The sequence below is a fragment of the Dendrobates tinctorius genome, unplaced genomic scaffold (assembly GCF_039654945.1).
Source record: "Dendrobates tinctorius isolate UK_male_01 unplaced genomic scaffold, ASM3965494v1 ptg000069l, whole genome shotgun sequence".
In the NCBI taxonomy this organism is placed as follows: domain Eukaryota; kingdom Metazoa; phylum Chordata; class Amphibia; order Anura; family Dendrobatidae; genus Dendrobates; species Dendrobates tinctorius.
The window spans coordinates 17,579,872-17,602,006 of NW_027361737.1; the positions used below are offsets into that span (position 1 = coordinate 17,579,872).

Genomic DNA, 22,135 nt, shown 5'->3' on the forward strand with positions numbered 1-22,135 from the left:
TCATTTCCTATCGGTAGGTCTTGCCGATAGCGGTGATACCGCATCATTACGCACAATGCAGCAGCTGAACCGAGGCCCGGCGCCAGTGAAAGCACACCATTGGGTGCATGTGGGGATGCTAAAATGTGCTCTGGAAAGGCTGGCAATTAGCGCGGTGATTGTCTGTGTCATTATACAGTTTTGTAATTTCACAAGACACCATAGAAACAATGCAAAGATCACTGTGTTTGGCATATTTCTTAAGAAGGTCTCGCATTGAGCAGCCGACAGCTGTTTAAAACTATCTGTCGCCTCTCTAAGGAAAAAGGCTTGTTCAATTTATTTACACACTTTCGGTGCTAATTGGCGTATCCTGTGTCCAGCAAGCTGTGATGTGATGGAGCGAAAGAGCAAGAGGTGACTCGTTTGGGTAACTGATCCCAAACGTGTTTTGTTTATGTCTGTTGGCAAAGCCAAGACTGCGGAGACCTGAAAAAGAAATAGTATTCAGCAGAGAGGCCCCCCTCGTAAACTGAGGGGCGCAACAGAGAGTCTTTCTTTGCCGTCCTCATCTGGTTTACTTTCCTACATTTCATGGGTGATGGATTGTGATCACAATCCACTATTTCACTCCACTATTTGTGCAGGCCGACTCCCCAGCCCTATCTAAACACACAAATCATCTTTATGGAAACGCATAGTTTAACTTTGTAATTGTATTGTCATTAAACCGACGGCGACTTTCACTACTGCATAACCAAAATATCGACTGTCATTGTAATCAGGGGCGGAATAGCAGGGGGTGCAGAAACACCTGGGACTTAATACAAGAGGGGGGTCCTAGAGGATATAGAGCTATAAGTGTCTTGTGAGAGTTGGGGGCACAGATTTGCAATCACTCCCTATAAACAATCAAGGTTAATCCAACTTTAATTGGAAACAATGTTAAATGGAAGCTCTCAGAACCAGCTGCAGTTGAGCTTTGCTAACATGCAGAGTAAGGGCTCGTTCACACATCCGTATTTTTGGCTATCGCAGCATGCACGATTTTTTCCGGAAGGTCGGAGATTCATCCATTTGGGTTCGCTCACACCAGCGTATCACTCGGTATCTGATAAAAAAGGGATTGCACTTGGACTAATGTTATTCAATGAGGCAGTGTGGATCTGCGGGTTTTCTTTTCAGCTGTTTTTGTTGCAGCATGCTAATTCACTCCGAAATCTGATAGGTGTGAAAATAAAAACTGATGCCATACGGACCATCTCTGAATTAATTTTATACTGTCGTGTGAACCTAGCCCGAGAGAACAGGCCTAAGATTAGTCCAACGTTCTAGCTCGGCAACGTTGGGCATCACATAATTGTATATAGTGACAAAATGCCACTGCACATGCACAGCAAAGCAGAATGTACTGTCTTCTGCTTTATCTGCATAATGCGCATGTGCCTGTTGGCCCTGGATGGGGGAGACTTGGACTCATCTCATTGGAATTTATAAGTTCTTTTTGCAACTAGTGCCGAAACGGTTGATTTTGACATAGGCATATTTGGAGAGCAAAACCCCAGCAGCATAATGCCAGGCAAGTGTTTAGTGGCCAAACATCAAGCGACAAGTTCCCTTTTAAAAAATGTATTCAGGGACAGCATTGTGATCTCCCATACTGTTACATGAATGGAATCCCCCCCGCACTGCCCTTCCCTGCGGAGTTACTGTCAGAGAGCAACACCATTCAGGCTTTGAAGCTGTCACAATTTGATCAAGAAAAATAAGATTCCTGATGATTAAATGCACTGTCCATGGAAATAAAAAAAACAATGAATTATGAAATATTTGCATATTCAAATCAGCATGCTTCTTTTGCATATTAAAATTTAAAGCTACTGCAGACTTTCGCATGGTGCAAGCTGGTGACTGCCTAATGTTCCAGCTTCTTCACATGGCATCTATGACAATAGGACAGTGAGAATATCTAAATCGCCTTGTTTAATGATCGGGTGGAGGGGTGAATGTTATACACCAGGCCCATTAGTAGAGCACATACTAAGCTCTGAACCGTTCCATCCTACTGTCAATATATTAATCACTGGTTGATTCACACATACAATTTGTTATTACACTGCTTACTTATCAAATGTATTTACATAGGGCAATCGCTTACCGGCTTGGTTGGTCGTAACGGTAACAGACACCGCCTGGTCCGGGCTAGGGTTTTGTTTGGAGACGCCATTCACAGCCCATATTTCAAATGTATAATTAGTGTGAGCCTGAAGGTCAGTGATGGAGACTTTGGATGTCTTCAAACCATTCTGCTGCGGGCTATAGTGAACTCCACTACCACACGGCCGACATCGAGTAAGGTCAGCACCGCATCTTTTACAGACTACATTGAAGGAGACATCATGCCGTCCACCTGTATTCTGGGGAGCCGTCCACTCCAAATTTACTGAGGTCTCATTGACATTTGAAATGAGGTTTTGAGGAGCGGATGGTGGTCCTAAAATAAGAAAAACAGATGTCAAACATCCCAAAGATTAGGCATGGTGCATATAACAGGAACCACCTACACACACAGAAAGTATAAGCCTAAAACAACACATGCCTCATTCAATGCTCCAAAACAAACTATTATACTGCATAGAGTTAAAATGAAGACACATAATCTCTAACACTACTGCACTACTTTCCTAATTTTTAATTTTTAACACCAAAGGGCACCTTTCCAAAAGGCCATGTCCACTTTCACGTGGGAAAATGTGCCACATTGAATCAAGATCCTCAGAAAGCAAAAAGTCAGTAATTGGTATGTGGGACGAGGCCCAGGCAGCTTCTGAACACAGGGTCAGCCAAGCGGAAAACTAGGCACGCAGATGCTGGCAGGTCTGAAGAGAGAGATGGGTCAGAAAGAGACCCCCACCCTCTCCTTCCAACATGAATGGAGATGGTCTGTGTAGAGGAGGGGTGACAGTTCAGCAGAACATCAAGGAGGAGACAGGCAAATGGAGAATAAAACCTTGACGTTATCCATGAAAATGAGTAAAAACAGAAGTGCCTTTCCTGGCAGGGTGATTTCAGGCAATCTACAAAGATGATATTTTTTTACACTTGTTTTCCAAAAAAAAAAATGTCGGAGGCTCATATTTTCCATCTACATACAACGCAGCAGAGGAGGCTTTATTAATATACATGTTTAGAATATGTTTGGAATCTTATATTAGAAAAACCTATACTAGAAGCCAGGGCTGTGGAGTTGGAGTCACAGGTTTAGCTTACCGACTCCACAGCCCTAGAAGCTTCCAGTTGACTTGTTTTCTACAGCCGTTCTCATTACAGACATATACGCTATGTCCATTCACTTTTTAACAATGATCATTTTTGTTTTTATGTCACACCAAATTAGTCGTAGATTCTTTTCACATTGGAATGAACCTATTAGATGGTTGAGACCATACAAAATGTTGGCCTTGGATAATTAAAACTAATTTCCCTAGATCTATGGTTTCCTAATCCCCTTAGACTTTTATCTTCATACTAATCACGCCAAGACCAGGCTGACCTTTCCATTTTTCAGCAAGTGACCTTGAAGTCTTTCAATGAGACAAGTGGAATCGCTGGTATTAAGTCTACTCCTCCTAAATTTATTTCTATCGTTCAGTTTCTGTTTACAGTCAATTCTAAAGCTGAATTTTGTTTTTGTAGAGCTTGTCAATTTCCTCATAAAGACTCTGACACAGTCCTGTAAATTACAGTTTTTTGTTTCTGTCTGTGCTAGGCGAGTTTGGACTAGAGAGGGTGTGTGTTGTGGGCTCAGATTAGGTGTTAGAAAAGGCAATGACAAAGAGAAGCCAAGCTCAGTTTTTCAGTGTTATTGTTTTCTTTCCCTTGATGGCAACGGACTGTCATTCAGGATCCAAATATGCCCAGAGCGAAATAATTAATTTATTGCTCAAAATAATGTGTAATGATGAACATTGATTAGAAAGAACTGTTTAGGTTGAAGAGATTACAACCATTTAAAATCACTTCCTTAGGGAAGTATCGAAGCAAAATTGTGAAAATTATAGCACCAGCTAATGAGCTTGGAGCAAATGCAAGAAGAGCAATTGCAACTTTGCACTTTTACAGCCAAATACTCTGGATTAAGCGGAGGGCAGAAATCCCTCAAGCCCAGATATAGTCAATAGTAATGTGCATTAATGGAAATTGTTTACGAGTCTCCGGACAACCTGGGGTGTGTATAAAACACTTTAAATTATCCAAGTAAGATTTACAGGCTGGTAAATTAACATTTGGACACGGGCGATTGGAAAGGATTCATCGCTCAGTGCAGAAGGCAATCAGAAGACTTTCAGTATTAGTTTTAAGAAGGCAGGAAAGTGGTTGTGGATTGATAAGTAAAGTAGCAGCATGTGACAGATGTAAAAACAAGATCCCAGCTCTCTTTCTTCAGATAATATAACCTGAGATGCAATGTCCCAAGCCTAGGAAGTGATTAATGACCCCAAATGGAAGACCGTGGAACCAGTCTGGCTATGTTTAAAGAAAGAAAGAACCAAGGTGGAACCTTTAGCTTATGTTATATAATACAATGCAATGCAATGTCAAGCTTAATTACCTGTGAACAAATGTTGATTTTATCCCCATGATCAATCTCTTTACTAGACGCTTCAAATTTTGGACAAATACCAGGAGCTAAATGACCAAAGTGCTTAGAAGTTCACTATTGGCACCAATTTGTGGCTGCTTTCCAGTGATGACAAGCTGATGATTAAATGTGTCTGACTGGCTACCAACACCTAGATAACGTGTACTGTTATGGACTTACTTGTCAGCTTCAATGAGGTCTTTCAACCAAAAAAATACTACTTGGTGGACATCAACAAAAAGAACATTTTGAAAATAGATGCCATTTAATTGATATTTTTTTAGTTTCCTCTACATCTCATGGCCAATGAAACTTTGCTAGTTTACACCATCCTCAGATATCTAGTGGCAGAAACAAAAGAGCGTATTTTGGAATATTTCAAAGACGCTATACAAAGAATCTATGAAGCACTGGTATGTGTTTCAAGACATTTCAACCTGCAATTAATCCAGTGTTCCCTAGAGGCTAGCAGAGCTCTCAAGTAGGGCTGGAGTGGAGCATCTAATACAATTGTGGAGTCTAAACTTTTACAAAAGAGATTCCTATTAAACCAATGACACCATAAACTCCCTTAAGGTCAGCGTCGATCACAATGAAGCAGCTGGTTCTCTCGGACTAAATTGCGCTGTGTTGCTTGTACTTTTGGGAACACGGGAACCTCAGACAGATGTGCCACTAGTAGTCTGCCAAGCTAATTAATTGTGTTCATCCATTCAAGTGTTGTACTCATAGTGATGACAGAAAAGGAACTACTGTGCCGGATTTCCAATAATAATCAAACCGAGAAAGACACAACTGCTGTCCCTCATTAGCCTTGTCAAGGAGTCATCTAGACGTATCCTTCTACCTGTTCCTCAAACGTGGCATTAGGGCAAAGATGACCATACTATTAACAATTCTCTTCCAGATTAGCAAGTCATAAAAAATATGAATGATTTCTTATTCCTGGCAAACATATATAAGAATTCATACTTAGGATTTGATCTTTATAATCTTGCACAAACACAAAGCTTTTCATCTGGTGGCTTGCTGCAGACCATCCAACGATATGAGCAGAACAACCCTCAGTGCTTTGTCAAGGCAAACCATCACTCTTGCTAGAATTTTGCTGCAGCGCTCTCTGAATCCGTTATGCCAGCACCCCTGGAGAAAATACCAGGCACTGCAGATTCCCCAATAATTGCTTTTGTGCTGTTCCGTATGTGCTTTGGAGCCAGCGAAAAGATCAAATTCAGATGAAGGTTAAAAACTAAAAATGGAGATAAGCTTATAGGATAACAGCTTTAACTCTTCTGTTGCTGAGGAATGCTGAAAACGCTGCACTGCAGATACTTACAGCAAGTGGAAAAAAAAATACACTCAGCGTGAATAAACCCCGCTGAGAGATGTTCACCATGCACAACCCAGTGAAGAAATGCTACGCTTTCATCCTTGACCTTGGGAGCGAGCGAAGGTTGGTCGGGCTTCTCATTCTGCCCTTACATTTCAACAAGCCAGCTCCCGGCGGCAGCGGTGGAATTCACAGGCAGGTTCCACCAGTCATTTCATTAGGGTTCATTACGCGGATAACTGTCAAGATGCATTAGAGGAAGCGACCGAGATTAATAGGGCTGCAATGGCCATTTAAAAACAATATAGTTACTTGAGGAAATAACAGCCCAAGCAGCAAATCTGATTATTTAAAGGAAAAAAAAGATATGAATGAAAGACTGCGGAAGCGTGCTGGTGGAAACCTAGAGGGCATGGATTTTATGATGGAGTCATACGCTTCATTTCAGGCAAATAATTGACTGCAAGTGATTGTGTACTGTAGTTTTTTTCAATGTAAATTAAACAGGAACAGTCAAAAATGTATGGGGTTCTCTGAAAATCTGCAAAAGGTGTCTTTATGGTACTGGCTTAGAATATGGTGTGAACAGGTTCACTGTATCTCTCCATATCAACAGCCGAGTATGACTCGACAGGATCATTTTCTTTGTTCATTCTGGTCTGAGCTATCGGGTAGTTGCCAGAAATTGGACAAAATGCAGCTACTTTTAGCAGTCTAATAAAAAAATGGAATTTTTAAGCTTGTGTGGACTGACAGGCTTTATAAATAGTTGTCCTCTGCTTTTCATTTATTTAGAAGGATTTTTCAGAGATTGCTACACTCTAATACAATGCCGACATTCTAGAAAGCGTCCTAGAGTGCACCAATCTAAGCAAAAAATACTCTAACTAAGCACCCTATTTAGCAAAGTTTTTAATTCATATATTAAAGTGAATAACGGAAAAGACCCTAATATTAAAAACACATACAATCATGATAGGGGTAACCTCAGCTATGTGTATACTTTAACTTTTGATAGGTTCATCAATAAATGCTGATTGTAATGGATTTAGTGCAGTATTTATCGCAATTGTATTGCACTACTCTATCCTACTTATCATATTATCCTCTCTTTTTTTCTGGTATATGTTGTTAAAATTATGCAGCTAGTGTGACGCCTCTGGCAATACGTCCAAGAGTGGACCCCCTGGATCGCGGATCCGGAGCCCCTGGGCCGAGCGCACCTGGTGAAGACCGACCCCTGTACAGGGATCGTTAGGGGCAGGACCACAGGGGGCGGAACCGCGACAGCCGGAGCCAGCAGGGACGACTCGGAGGACTGGCAGACAGAGCAGGAGTAGCGGGGAGGAAGGCAGAAGGTGATGGCAGGAAGACTACAGGAAAGGTACAGGGAGGACCACGGAAGGAGACAGGCTGACGGACAAGGACCAGGAACAGGGCAGACAACGGAGCAACAAGGATAGGCAGGGAACACTGAAAAAGGTGAGGCCGATGGGTGCTGCGAGTCACAAACAATCATCAGGCGCCCTCAGAATGGAGCGGGCGCCTGATATATGCGGAGACCGGAAGTGCGCCCTACAGACCCTCCCCTAGCGACGCCCCCTGCCAACAGAGGCCGGAGGAACGCGCGCGCGCGGCCTAAGGCCGGCGCGGTTACCCGCAGCAGAGCGGCAAGCAGCGCGGAAGGACGCGCGAGCAGGGGGAGGCAGGTGAGAGGAAGCTGCGGCGGGCACCGCCGCTAAAGGGGCATCGGCGGGTACGGCCGCCGATGTCACAGTACCCCCTCCCATATGCCCTCTCCTTCTGAGGCTGGTCAGAAATCTTTTCATGATAAGGGGGGCATCGACATTTTCTCGGGGCTCCCAGGACCTCTCCTCTGGGCCAAAACCCTTCCAGTCGATAAGAAAAAGAGTTTTACCCTTGACCCTTTTCATAGCCAGGATGTCCTTTACTTCAAAGACATTGTTAGAACAAATGGGCGAGGGAGAAGACATGGAGGTTGGTTGGAACCGATTCAAGACCACAGGTTTGAGGAGCGAGATATGGAAGGCGTTAGGGACCCGGAGTGACGCCGGCAACCTCAATTTGTAGGCTACCTTGTTAATGCGCCCAAGTATTTCAAAAGGCCCGATGTACCGAGGACTTAATTTGTAAGCAGGGGCCTTCAGGCGGATATGTTTGGTAGAAAGCCAGACTTTGTCCCCGGGCTGGTACGGGGGTAGATCCCTTCGTCTTTTGTCCGCGTGTCTCTTAATTCGGACGTTGGCCAGCTCGAGCGCCTCTCTGGTCTCCTTCCAAATTTGTGAAAACTCCTTGGCGAGAGTGTCTGCTGCAGGAACTCCGGATGATGCGGAAAAGGGCAATGGAACCCCAGGATTTAGCCCAGTTACCACAAAGAACGGTGTCTTGGACGTTGATTCGCTGGAATGATTATTATGAGCGAATTCCGCCCAAGGAAGAAGAGAGACCCAATTATCTTGATGGGCGTTAGAAAAGTGGCGTAGGTAGGTGGTCAGAATTTGGTTAATCCGTTCCACTTGGCCGTTGGTTTGAGGATGATACGCTGAGGAGAAGTCGAGAGACGTGCCCAGGAGCCGACAGAGGGCCCTCCAGAATCGGGAAGTAAACTGGACCCCACGATCGGTCACGATTCGCAGAGGGAGACCATGTAGCCGGAACACGTGGTGGATAAAGATTTCGGCCAACTTTGGAGCAGATGGCAGTCCGACCAGGGGAATAAAATGGGCCATTTTGGAAAAGCGGTCAGCGACGACCAAGATGGTAGTGCATCCTGCAGAGCGGGGCAGATCAGTCACGAAGTCCATGGCGATTTGCTGCCAAGGAGCCTCTGGCACAGGCAACGGATGAAGGAGGCCGGAGGGCAGAGTCCTTGGAATCTTGTTCTGAGCACAAGTCCTGCAGGAGGCTACAAAGTCCTTTGCATCCTGGTGGAGAGAGGACCACCAGTAATACCGGGACAGAAGCAAAAGAGTCTTCTTAATCCCAACGTGCCCAGCAACCTTGGAAGAATGACCCCAGCGCAGTACTTCCAGACGTTTGTTTGGAGGAACGAAGGTCTTGCCAGGCGGAGGGTCAGAGAACCTCACGGGAGCCACGGAGATAACTTTAGCCGGCTCGATGATATAAGATGGGTCCTCCTCCTTCTCTGGTGGCTGCAAAGACCTGGAAAGCGCGTCAGCTTTGATGTTCTTACTGCCGGGCCGGAAATGGAGCTTAAACTCAAAACGGGAAAAATACAGAGCCCACCTGGCTTGTCTGGAGTTGAGTCTCTGGGCAGATTGCAAGTAGGCCAGGTTTTTGTGGTCCGTGAAGATAGTAAAGGGGTGCACTGCCCCCTCGAGCAGATATCGCCATTCCTCCAGCGCCATCTTAATGGCCAATAATTCCCGGTCCCCAATGGAGTAGTTGCACTCCGCGGGAGAAAAGGATTTGGAGAAGAACCCGCAGGGGACAAGACGTCCAGATGGAGCCTGTTGGGAGAGAACTGCCCCAGCTCCAGTGGAGGAGGCGTCAACTTCCAGGATGAAGGGCCTACTAGCCACTGGACGGTGTAAGATCGGAGCAGAGGCAAACGAGCGCTTCAGGGTCAGAAAGGCGTCCTCGGCTTCAGAAGGCCAGACGTTAGGCTTCGTCCCCTTACGGGTCAGGATCGTAATGGGCTTGGTGACTGTAGAGAAGTGGGGTACAAACTGCCGGTAATAATTAGCGAAGCCGAGGAAACGCTGGATGGCCTTTATGCCAACTGGACGAGGCCACTGGAGTACCGCGGACAGCTTCTCCGGATCCATCCTAAGACCGGACTCCGTGATGATATACCCCAAGAAGGGTAAGGCTGTTTGCTCAAAAAGGCACTTCTCGATCTTGGCGTAAAGACGATTTTCTCGAAGGCGCTGCAGGACCATGCGTACACTTCTCCGATGGGAGGAGAGGTCGGTCGAGAAAACGAGGATATCGTCCAAATACACCACCACGCAGGAATAGAGTAGGTCTCGGAACACCTCATTTACGAATTCCTGAAACACCGCTGGAGCATTGCAGAGACCGAACGGCATGACCAAGTATTCATAATGGCCGTCCCGGGTATTGAAGGCCGTCTTCCACTCGTCCCCCGCTCGGATTCGGACTAAGTTGTAAGCTCCCCGCAGATCCAACTTCGTGAAGATTCTGGCCCCCCTCAGCCGGTCGAAGAGTTCAGGAATCAGCGGGAGCGGGTACCGGTTTTTAACCGTGATGTTGTTCAGGCCCCGGTAATCAATACAAGGTCGCAGGGACCCATCTTTCTTCCGGACGAAGAAGAAGCCTGCGCCCGCAGGGGACGAGGACTTCCGGATGAACCCCTTGGCCAGATTTTCCTGTATATATTCCGACATAGCCGAGGTCTCTGCTGGGGACAAAGGATAAGTTCTCCCTCTGGGAGGAGTGGCACCAGGAACTAGGTCGATAGGGCAGTCATAGGAGCGATGAGGGGGTAAGGAATCCGCCTCCTTCTTGCTAAACACGTCGGCAAACGTGTGATAGGGTGCGGGTAGACCCGGGAGGTCGGCAGGCTTCAAGCATGGACGGGGACGCGTGAGAGCCCGTAGGCAGTGCTCCTGGCAGGAGTGCCCCCAACGGAGAACTTCCCCAGAGCGCCAGTCAATCACAGGCTCGTGCCGTCTGAGCCAGGGAAGCCCTAGGAGAACAGCATGGGCTAGTTGTGGCAAGACATAGAAGGCAATCTTCTCGAGGTGGAGAGCTCCGATTTGAAGGTCTACTTCGGCGGTAACCATGGTGATGAGTCCGGGTAAAGGTTTACCGTCAACGGAGGAAATAGCGCGAGGGTTCTTCAATACCAACACCGGAATCTGGAGTTTATCAACCTCCTCCTGGCGGATGAAATTACCGGCAGCACCCGAGTCCACATACGCCTCCACAGATCCACGCCCCCGACCTGTAATTAGCAAAGCAGAAAGGGTAAGGGGAAGAGAGGAATTTTGATCACCTAGGGGGTCCTCTCTTACCTGACCTAGGTGGAGGCATTTCCCGATCTCTCTGGCTTCTCCGGACAAGTACGCACAAAATGGTTGGCACCCCCACAGTACAGGCAGAGACCCTTGGTCATCCTCTCCCTGCGGCGTTGCTCGGACAGCCTGACACGATCGACCTGCATAGGCTCAGGAGCGGTGCTAACGGGAGATACCGGGAAACGGGGGACAGGGGCCTGATACAGCCTAAAGGACCTCCTCTCTCCGACTGCCTCTCGAGCGCGCTCCTGAAAGCGGAGGTCTATGCGAGTGGCTAGCGAAATAAGGTCCTCCAGAGTGGTGGGAGTGTCACGCCCGGCAAGCTCATCCTTGATCTTACTGGAGAGGCCTCTCCAAAAGGCTCCTACCAGAGCCTCATTGTTCCACCCCAACTCAGAAGCGAGGGTCCGGAAGCGGATGGCATATTGCCCCACTGTGAGGGAACCCTGGCGGAGGTTAAAAAGGGCCTCAGTGGAGGACGCTAAGCGACCCGGTTCATCGAATACCTTGCGAAAGGTTTCTAAGAAGGTCTGTATGCTTAACACGACGGGATCATCTCTCTCCCATAAGGGGTTTACCCAGGACAGGGCCTCACCCTCGAGATGGGACACAACGAACGCCACCTTGGCGCGGTCAGTGGGGTACTGAAGGGGGGCAAGCTCAAAATGTAGCCTGCATTGATTTAAAAAGCCCCGGCATAACTTGGGATCTCCACTGTACCTGGGGGGTTTGCCCAGACGGGGAGCCGGGGTAGAGGCTACATCCGGGGAGGAAGTTGCAGCGGCAGCAGAGGATTGCAGGGCCTGTAATCGGTCATCCACGGATGCCATGTAACCCAAGATGTGGGATTGGGCGTCGCGCTGCTGCGCGAGCTCCTGCTGAAGGCTGACTAAGAGGGGAGCGTGTCCGGGGTCAGAGGTCTGCAGGGCGGACAACCGGGTGTCCATAGACTTCATAAAGGACATTATCCGGCTCTGATTTTCACGAAGGAAAAGTAATTCCTTTTGTGAGGTGGCAGCGGCACCGGCGGGATCCATGGCCTGATGATACTGTGACGCCTCTGGCAATACGTCCAAGAGTGGACCCCCTGGATCGCGGATCCGGAGCCCCTGGGCCGAGCGCACCTGGTGAAGACCGACCCCTGTACAGGGATCGTTAGGGGCAGGACCACAGGGGGCGGAACCGCGACAGCCGGAGCCAGCAGGGACGACTCGGAGGACTGGCAGACAGAGCAGGAGTAGCGGGGAGGAAGGCAGAAGGTGATGGCAGGAAGACTACAGGAAAGGTACAGGGAGGACCACGGAAGGAGACAGGCTGACGGACAAGGACCAGGAACAGGGCAGACAACGGAGCAACAAGGATAGGCAGGGAACACTGAAAAAGGTGAGGCCGATGGGTGCTGCGAGTCACAAACAATCATCAGGCGCCCTCAGAATGGAGCGGGCGCCTGATATATGCGGAGACCGGAAGTGCGCCCTACAGACCCTCCCCTAGCGACGCCCCCTGCCAACAGAGGCCGGAGGAACGCGCGCGCGCGGCCTAAGGCCGGCGCGGTTACCCGCAGCAGAGCGGCAAGCAGCGCGGAAGGACGCGCGAGCAGGGGGAGGCAGGTGAGAGGAAGCTGCGGCGGGCACCGCCGCTAAAGGGGCATCGGCGGGTACGGCCGCCGATGTCACAGCTAGTAGCCTCCCCAACATGTTTCACCACTTAGGCATCATCAGGGGAATGAGGCTATAATTTATTATTATAGCCTCGTTCCTCTGATGACGCTTGAGTCGTGAAACATTCAGACATCAGTCATTTTTTCCCATACGCAAAACAAGGTGGGTTTCAGGAATGTGTTTGAATTGATGTTCATCAGTTATTTTGATCTGATTTTCACCGGTGTTTGGTCAATGTGTCAGTTTTTACCATCAGAGTTTCATCTGTTTTATTCATGTAAAAAAAAATGTTGGTTTCTCAAGCTTCTCCCATCAAACAGTCTGTGAAAAATGGACAGCACATGGACGGCGTCCGACTACTGTCAGATTTTTTTCATGGATCCATAGACTTGCATTGATGAGATTGATCCAAGACTCGGATCAAAATCGGACTTGTCTCTTGGATTTTGTGTAGACCACTAAGTCTACAAAAATACACAGATGTACGAACAGCCACATAGACTGCAAAGGTACAAGTTTTATCTCTGAAGGGCATGGATAGAACTCGTACATGTAAAACTGGCATCTGAATGAGCCCAAATGTGAACTTGACCTTAGACCTCAGAGTAAATTGTATCTACGGTACTGTAAATTTGGTTCCGTAGTACCACTGGGGATTTGTTACATCCAGAAGTTGAACAGTTAAATATGGTATAATACATGTGTCTGACAAAGGTCATAGACTACTTGGCCTTCTTACAGACTATTGGTAAAATTCAGCTGGAATAACTAGTAATTTTTAAAAAAAATACAACACAATAAGATTTTTAAAAATGAGATACGGTATATTGGTTCGCATTTGCTAGCATCAGATACGTGATCACAAGTGATCCTAGATGACAATGAATCACTTCACAGTGAGCCTAGGCTGGAAGGTCAGCAAGGCTGTGGGAACCACAGATCTGAGCTTCTTTTAGTGCAACATAAACCCAGGCAGCACAATGGGTGGCACCTTCACAAATGCCCCTGTACTTGTGACAGCTGCTGTCAAGTAAATGCTATCCTGTATGGATTGTACAGTACAAAAGATTTAGGAAGCATATATCAAGATGACAAACAGCGGGGTTTAGAGAGTGACAGCAAGCAGAGACACAGACAAGAAGGGGATTTAGATTTCACTGAAAGACTGTGGCATCATGTAACTTACGAGTGCAAGGCATGGAGGCAGGATCACTGTCGGCTCGAAAATAGCCTCGATCACAGGTGCAGGAGGTAGAGCCTTCTCGAAGTGCAAAGCTGTGCGGAGGACACTTTGAGCATGCTTTATCCGACAGGAGGGCCTTGTAGTAGCCAACTTTACAAGCTGTGGGGGAAAAAACAACCATGACTGTGAAAAAACATTGTATAGGATAATTTTCAATCTCTTATGTATTGTATTATAAAAGTGAAGTGATTTTAAGCTTATTCAAAAAATACATGCATCTAAAAAAAATAGTTGGTCCTGCCGAAGAAAAGTGACCACCATCTTGTAAGCTGGCAATGGTAAATATATAGTGGCATTTCTTAGTTAACTCTTAGGCTATGTTCACGCTGAGTTTTTTGTGTCGCTAAAAGTGACAAATTTTAAGCCGAAACCAATACACGAAACATTCCTTTTTTAGGAGTCTGTCAAGTCCTAAAAGGGTTTCCTGAACTGGTTTTAAAAAGGTTTTTTGCATTTTTTTGATTTTACAGCACCTAATTTTAAGTACCATATATTCAGCCACTTGGAAGCTGGTTTTGAAACCCTGTTCCGGAAAAAAAAAGGTCAGAAACCTTCTCATCAGAACAGTAACGTGCGGTTCCCATGTAATTAAATCAGAAGGGTTTTACAAGAGCTTCTGAAGAGGTTTTATGAGAAGGATTTTGAAGTAGATGATATCCGTTCCAAACTAGGCACTATCAAAATCAAAAAGCTGGAAAAAAAAAGTGTAGAAAGAAAAAAAAACTTCAAAGCTGCTTTAGGAAAGAAAAACTCAGCCAAAAAAGTGTTTCCTGAAGCGGTTTCTAGTTTATCGTTTTTGATAGCCTGCCCTGAATAATCTCGGCCTGAACATTGCCAAAGGATACTCCATTTGGGCATTAACTGATTACATAAGGCCATGATCCTACATGCAAAAACATTGCTTTTATCTGCTGAATTTTTTCTGCAGGTGTCTGAACCAATCTATTCTGATTGTTGAGTTTCTTTTGTTGCATTTTTTCCTTTTTTATGCTTTTAAGTGCAGATTTGAAGCAATGTTTTTTATGCATTGTTAGAGAATAGACTGGGATTCTGCCCTCAAAAAATCTACAGAGTTTTTACATGGGTTTTTCCAGGCGTCACGTAGAAGCTTACAAGGATAGAATACACCCAAAAAGTTCAGCAGTGCCTTTAACCAAGCAGTAAAGACGGGTTTTCATGAAATCTAGTCAGCCATGTTTGGACTGTTTTAGGCCACGTGCACACATCAAGTATTTGGTGATATTTTTACCTCAGTATTTGTAAGCCATAATCACAAGTGGATCAATCAAAGGAAAGTATAATAGAAACAAGTCACCACTTCTGTATTTATCACCCACTCCTGGTTTTGGCTTACAAATACTGAGGTAAAGTACTGACCAAATACTGAATATGTGCACATGGCCCTAAACTCAGTAGATTTTCTGCAAAAAAACCCCCCAACTTTTACATTATGTGAAAACACAGCCTTTTATCTCTAGTTTTCACCACTAGCCCTGGAGCTGTTCTAACCACTGGACCAACTGTCTCCTTCACCATTAAGGCGTAGTCAGACGGCCGTATTACTTACGCAAGGATCACATCGCAATCCATGGACTGGCCATAGGTTCACCTGACCTGAGTGATGTATTTCTATGGCGTTGTCACGCTCAGGTCATAAGAGCCACCGGCCAGTCCGAGGATTGCGATGTGATCCTCGTGCAAGTAATATGACCGTCTGTCTGCACCTGCCCTGCATACTGTAAACCCGTGAGGGCAGAGATCTCTCCCTTCTGTACCAGTCTGTCACTGTTACTGTACTTAAAACACATATATAATGTTATTTCACCCTTTGCACATGTACAGCATCTTGGCATTAATGGTGCTTTAATACATACTGTAATAATTAAATATTACAAAAGAAAATCATCACTGAGTAAGGATACCATACAGATGTATACCATGAGCTCAGCTACATCTATGTAACCATAGTCTGTGGCTACTGTGCTAGTTGCAGCCATTTTTCCTGCCATAGCTGTGTAATATGGCTATTATCGAATGTTTACTTTCTTGGTCACAGATCTCTTTCCCAGGACATGGAGTAAACTTTGCTTACTGTGTTACATGGGCCTGATGACTTTCTAGGTGTTTGATTAGTTTCACTTGAGAATAGAGCCCTGGGAGAGATTGATACCAATCACAAACCACAGCTTGGCAGACAGATAGGCTCAGGTCAGGGCCCGATCCCCACATCAAACATGGCCTCATCCCTTGCACACAGAATCCAAACCCAGTGGAAACTGCCTGTCACTCAGCTGTCACAGATAAACAAAGACAGCTTGTGTACGGCCAGCCACTGTGTGCGAGGAGGCCTCACTTTTCTCCTTTGGACTTGACAACATTTTACATACGGCTGAATGAACACAGTCAGTCTCTGTGTATTTACAGCTGAATTGCATGTTCAGAAGAAACAAAATGCTCCCAGTGAAATGAATATGCTTCATTCTATAACATTGCCGGCACTATAAAATCCAGCCTTTGTGTCAGTAATAAAACGTAAGGGGTGCACTCTTCAGAAATGTGTTTGAAACCATGCCATCAGTGCTAAACTACGACATCCGTACCAAACCATGCCATCAATGCTAAACTATGACATCCGTACCAAACCATGCCACCAGTGCTAAACTATGACATCCGTACCAAACCATGTCATCAGTGCTAAACTATGACATCCGTACCAAACCATGTCATCAGTGCTAAACTACGACATCTGTACCAAACCATGCCATCAGTGCTAAACTATGACATCCGTACCAAATCATGCCATCAGTGCTAAACTACGACATCTGTGCCAAACCATGCCATCAGTGCTAAACTATGACATCCTACCAAACCATGCCTTCAGTGCTAAACTACGACATCCGGACCAAACCATGTGATCAGTGCTAAACTATGACATCCGTACCAAACCATGCCACCAATGCTAAACTATGACATCCGTACCAAACCATGCCATCAGTGCTAAACTACGACATCTGTACTAAACCATGCCATCAGTGCTAAACTACGACATCCGCACCAAACCATGTCATCAGTGCTAAACTATGACATCCGTACCAAAAATGCCACCAGTGCTAAACTATGACATCCGTAGCAAACCATGCCATCAGTGCTAAACTACGACATCCATTCCAAACCATGCCACCAGTGCTTAGCTATGACATCCGTGTCAAACCATGCCATCAGTGCTAATCTACGACATCCTACCAAACCATGCCATCAGTGCTAAACTACGACATCCGTACCAAACCATGCCACCAGTGCTAAACCATGCCATCAGCACTAAACAATGACATCTGTACCAAACCATGCCATCAGTGCTAAACTACGACATCCTACCAAACCATGCCATCAGTGCTAAACTACGACATCCTACCAAACCATGCCATCAGTGCTAAACTATGACATCCTACCAAACCATGCCATCAGTGCTAAACTACGACATCCGTACCAAACCATGCCACCAGTGCTAAACTAGGACATCCGTACCAAACCATGCCATCAGTGCTAAGCTACGACATCCTACCAAACCATGCCATCAGTGCTAAACTACGACTTCCGTACCAAACGGTGTCATCAGAGCTAAACTATGACTTCCAAACCAAACCATGCCCCCAGTGCTAAACTATGACATCCGTACCAAACCATGCCATCAATGCTAAACTATGACATCCGTACCAAACCATGCCTTCAGTGCTAAACTACGACATCCTTCCAAACCATGCCATCAGTGCTAAACTATGACATCCTACCAAACCATGCCACCAGTGCTAAGCTATGACATCCATACCAAACCATGCCATCAGTGCTAAACTACGACATCCTACCAAACCATGCCATCAGTGCTAAACTACGACATCCTACCAAACCATGCCATCAGTGCTAAACTATGACATCCTACCAAACCATGCCACCAGTGCTAAACCATGCCACCAGTGCTAAACTATGACATCCGTACCAAACCATGCCATCAGTGCTAAACTACGACATCCTACCAAACCATGCCATCAGTGCTAAACTACGACATCCTACCAAACCATGCCATCAGTGCTAATCTATGACACCCTACCAAACCATGCCATCAGTGCTAAACTATGACATCCGTACCAAACTATGCCATCAGTGCTAAACTACGACATCCGTACTAAACCATGCCACCAGTGCTAAACTATGACATCCGTACCAAACCATGCCATCAGTGCTAAACTACAACATCCTACCAAACCATGCCATCAGTGCTAAACTACGACATCCGTACCAAACCATGTCATCAGTGCTAAACTATAACATCCATACCAAACCATGCCACCAGTGGTAAACTATGACATCCCTACCAAACCATGCCATCAGTGCTAAATTACGACCTCCGTACCAAACCATGTCATCAGTGCTAAACTATGACATCCATACCAAACCATGCCACCAGTGCTAAACTATGACATCCGTACCAAACCATGCCATCAGTGCTAAACTACGACATCCTACCAAACCATGCCATCAGTGCTAAACTACGACATCCTACCAAACCATGCCATCAGTGCTAAACTATGACATCCGTACCCAACCATGCCATCAGTGCTAAACTACGACATCCTACCAAACCATGCCATCAGTGCTAAACTGCGACATCCTACCAAACCATGCCATCAGTGCTAAACTATGACATCCTACCAAACCATGCCATCAGTGCTAAACTATGACATCCTACCAAACCATGCCATCAGTGCTAAACTATGACATCCGTACCAAACCATGTCATCAGTGCTAAACTACGACATCCGTACCAAACCATGCCACCAATGCTAAACTATGACATCCGTACCAAACCATGCCATCAGTGCTAAACTACGACATCCGTACCAAACCATGCCATCAGTGCTAAACTACAACATCCGTACCAAACCATATCATCAGTGCTAAACTATGACATCCGTACCAAAAAATGCCACCAGTGCTAAACTATGACATCCTACCAAACCATGCCATCAGTGCTAAACTACGACATCCTACCAAACCATGCCGTCAGTGCTAAACTATGACATCCGTACCAAACCATGCCATCAGTGCTAAACTATGACATCCATACCAAACCATGCCATCAGTGCTAAACTACGACTTCCTACCGAACCATGCCATCAGTGCTAAACTACGACATCCTATCAAATCATGCCACCAGTGCTAAACTATGACATCAGTACCAAACCATGCCATCATTACTAAACCATGCCATCAGGGCTAAACTATGACATCCTTACCAAACCATGCCATCATTATTAAACCATGCCATCAGTGCTAAACTATGACATCCATACCAAACCATGCCATCAGTGCTAATCTAAGACATTTTTACCAAACCAAGCCTTCATTACTAAATCATGCCATCAGTGCTGAACTATGACATCCTTACCAAACCATGCCATCATTACTAAACCAAGCCAACAGTACTAAACTATGCCACCCGAACCAAACCATGTCATCATTACTAAACCATGCTATCTGTACTAAACTATGACATCATCATTAAACCATGACATCATTACTAAAATATCACATCATTAGTAAAACATGCCATCAGTACTAATATATGGCATTCAAATCATGACATCATTACTGAAGCATGTCATCAGTACAAAACTATGACATCATTACTAAATCTTGACATCATTACTAAATTATACAATTAGTACTAAACTATGACATCATTACTAAACCATACCATGAGTAATAATAATAATAATAATCTTTATTTATATAGCGCCAACATATTCCGCAGTGCTTTACAGTTGAACAGTTTCAAACACAACAGTCATAAGTAACCTTCTTCTTCTTCTTTTTTATTTTTATATAGCGCTAACATATTCCGCAGCGCTTTACAGTTTGCACACATTTTCATCACTGTCCCCGGTGGGGCTCACAATCTATATTCCCTATCAGTTTGTCTTTGGAGTGTGGGAGGAAACCGGAGTACCCGGAGGAAACCCACGCAAACACGGGGAGAACATACAAACTCCTTGCAGATGTTGTCCTTGGTGGGATTTGAACCCAGGACTCCAGCGCTGCAAGGCTGCAGCGCTAACCACTGAGCCACCGTGCTGTTAACAATACAATAATTAAAGCGAAATAAGACGACCCTGCTCGTGGGAGCTTACAATCTACAATGAGGTGGGGGTGATACAAAGCACAGGTTTGTATTTACAATGATGTATTTACAATGATGGTCCAGCCATCTTCAGGGGGTGGGGGTTAGATGGAGATAGTGAATGGGCTACACACACACAAACATAAAATGACTTTGATTACTGAATGTGATAGGCCGCTCTGAACAAATGTGTTTTGAGCGAGCGCCTAAAACTATGCAAATTGTGGATGGTCCTAATATCTTGGGGTAGAGCATTCCAGAGGATTGGCGCAGCACGGGAGAAGTCTTGGAGTCGGGAGTGGGAGGTACGGATTAGGGCAGAGGTTAGTCGAAAGTCATTTGCAGAGCGCAGCGGTCAGTTAGGCCGATAGACAGAAATGAGGGAGGAAATGTAAGGGGGTGCCGCACTGTGGAGAGCTTTGTGGGTGAGAACAAGTACTTTGAATTGTACCCTGTAATGAATTGGCAGCCAGTGTAACGACTGGCGAAGAGCGGACGCATCTGAGTAACGATTAGCCAGATGGACAACCCTGGCTGCTGCATTAAGGATAGACTGGAGAGGGGAGAGTCGAGTGAGGGGGAGGCCAATTAATAGAGCATTACAGTAGTCCAGGCGGGAGTGGATCAGGGTGACAGTGAGGGTTTTTGTTGTTTCCATGGTGAGAAAAGGGCGGATTCTAGAGATGTTCTTTAGGTGTAAGCGGCACGAGCGGGCAAGAGATTGTATATGGGAGGTGAAGGAGAGATCGTAGTCAAACATAACACCCAGACAGCGCACCTGCTGTCGGGGTGTTATTATGGTGCCACCCACGGAGAGGGAAATGTCAGATTTAGGGAGGTTAGTAGATGGCGGGAGCAGAAGAAGTTCAGTTTTGGAGAGGTTGAGTTTCAGATAGAGAGCAGACATGATGTTGGAGACTGCAGACAGACAGTCAGTGGCGTTCTGTAGTACAGCGGAGGTAATGTCAGGGGATGATGTGTACAGTTGTGTGTCATCAGCATAAAGATGGTACTGAAAGCCAAATCTGCTGATGGTCTGTCCAATTGGGGCCGTGTAGAGAGAGAAGAGAAGGGGGCCAAGGACTGAGCCCTGAGGTACCCCAACAGTGAGAGGAAGAGGAGATGAAGTGGAGCCAGAAAACAGAACACTGAAGGAGTGGTCGGAAAGATAGGAGGAGAACCAGGAAAGAGCAGTGTCCTTAATGCCTAGTGACTGGAGCCTAGAGCGTAGGAGAGGATGGTCAACAGTGTCGAAAGCTGCAGAAAGGTCGAGAAGAATGAGCAGAGAGTGGTCACCATTATGTTTTGCTGTCAGAAGGTCATTGGTCACTTTGATGAGTGCAGTTTCTGTCGAATGTAGGGGGCGGAAACTGGACAGTGAAGGGTCTAGGAGGGAGAGAGTGGAGAGGTAACGGGTAAGGTGGGAGTATATCAGGCGCTCCAAGAGTTAGAGATGAAGGGGAGATTGGAGACTGGTCTGTAGTTGTTTGTGCAGGATGGGTCGAGGGTGGGTGTCTTTAGTAATGGAGTAATGATAGAGTGTTTGAAGGAGGAGGGCAAAATGCCAGAGGAGAGGGAGAGATTAAAGATTGTAGTTAGGTGAGTTGTGACGACTGGAGAGAGACTGGAGGAGATGAGAGGGAATGGGGTCGGTTGTGCATGTAGTCGGACGAGAAGAGGAGAGGAGCCTGGAGACTTCTTCTTCTGTGATGGGATCGAATGTGGAGAGTGAGCCAGGGGAAATGCAGGGAGGGATGGGAGTCACTGAGCTTGGTGCTTGGGAGCGGATTTCCTGACGGATATTGTCTATTTTCTCTATAAAGTGAGAGGCCAGGTCATCAGCGCAAATGTCTGTGATAGGGGCTTGTGCTTTTGGCCTGAGGAGGGAGTGAAAGGTGTCAAAAAGTTTCTTGGGGTTGTTGGATAGTGAGGAGATCAGGGTTTTGAAGTAGGTCTGTTTGGCAAGGTGAAGGGCAGAGTTATATGTCCTTAACATAAATTTGAAGTGTATGAAGTCTTCTGGTATGCGTGTTTTCCTCCATAAGCGTTCAGCACACCTAGAGCATCGCTGGAGAAATCGG

General features: G+C 46.0%; 1 protein-coding gene across 2 annotated transcripts in view; it reads right to left on the bottom strand.

Moving 5' to 3' along the window:
- Window positions 1-22,135, bottom strand: part of EPHA4 (EPH receptor A4) — an 81,140-nt gene that overhangs the window by 25,420 nt on the left and 33,585 nt on the right. For both annotated transcript variants that reach the window (XM_073581118.1, XM_073581117.1), the window contains exons 4-5: window positions 13,823-13,978; window positions 2,138-2,473 (exon numbers count right to left, since the gene is read on the bottom strand). In XM_073581118.1, the coding sequence (XP_073437219.1) occupies window positions 2,138-2,473; window positions 13,823-13,978 (492 nt within the window). The remainder of the gene's footprint in view (window positions 1-2,137; window positions 2,474-13,822; window positions 13,979-22,135) is intronic.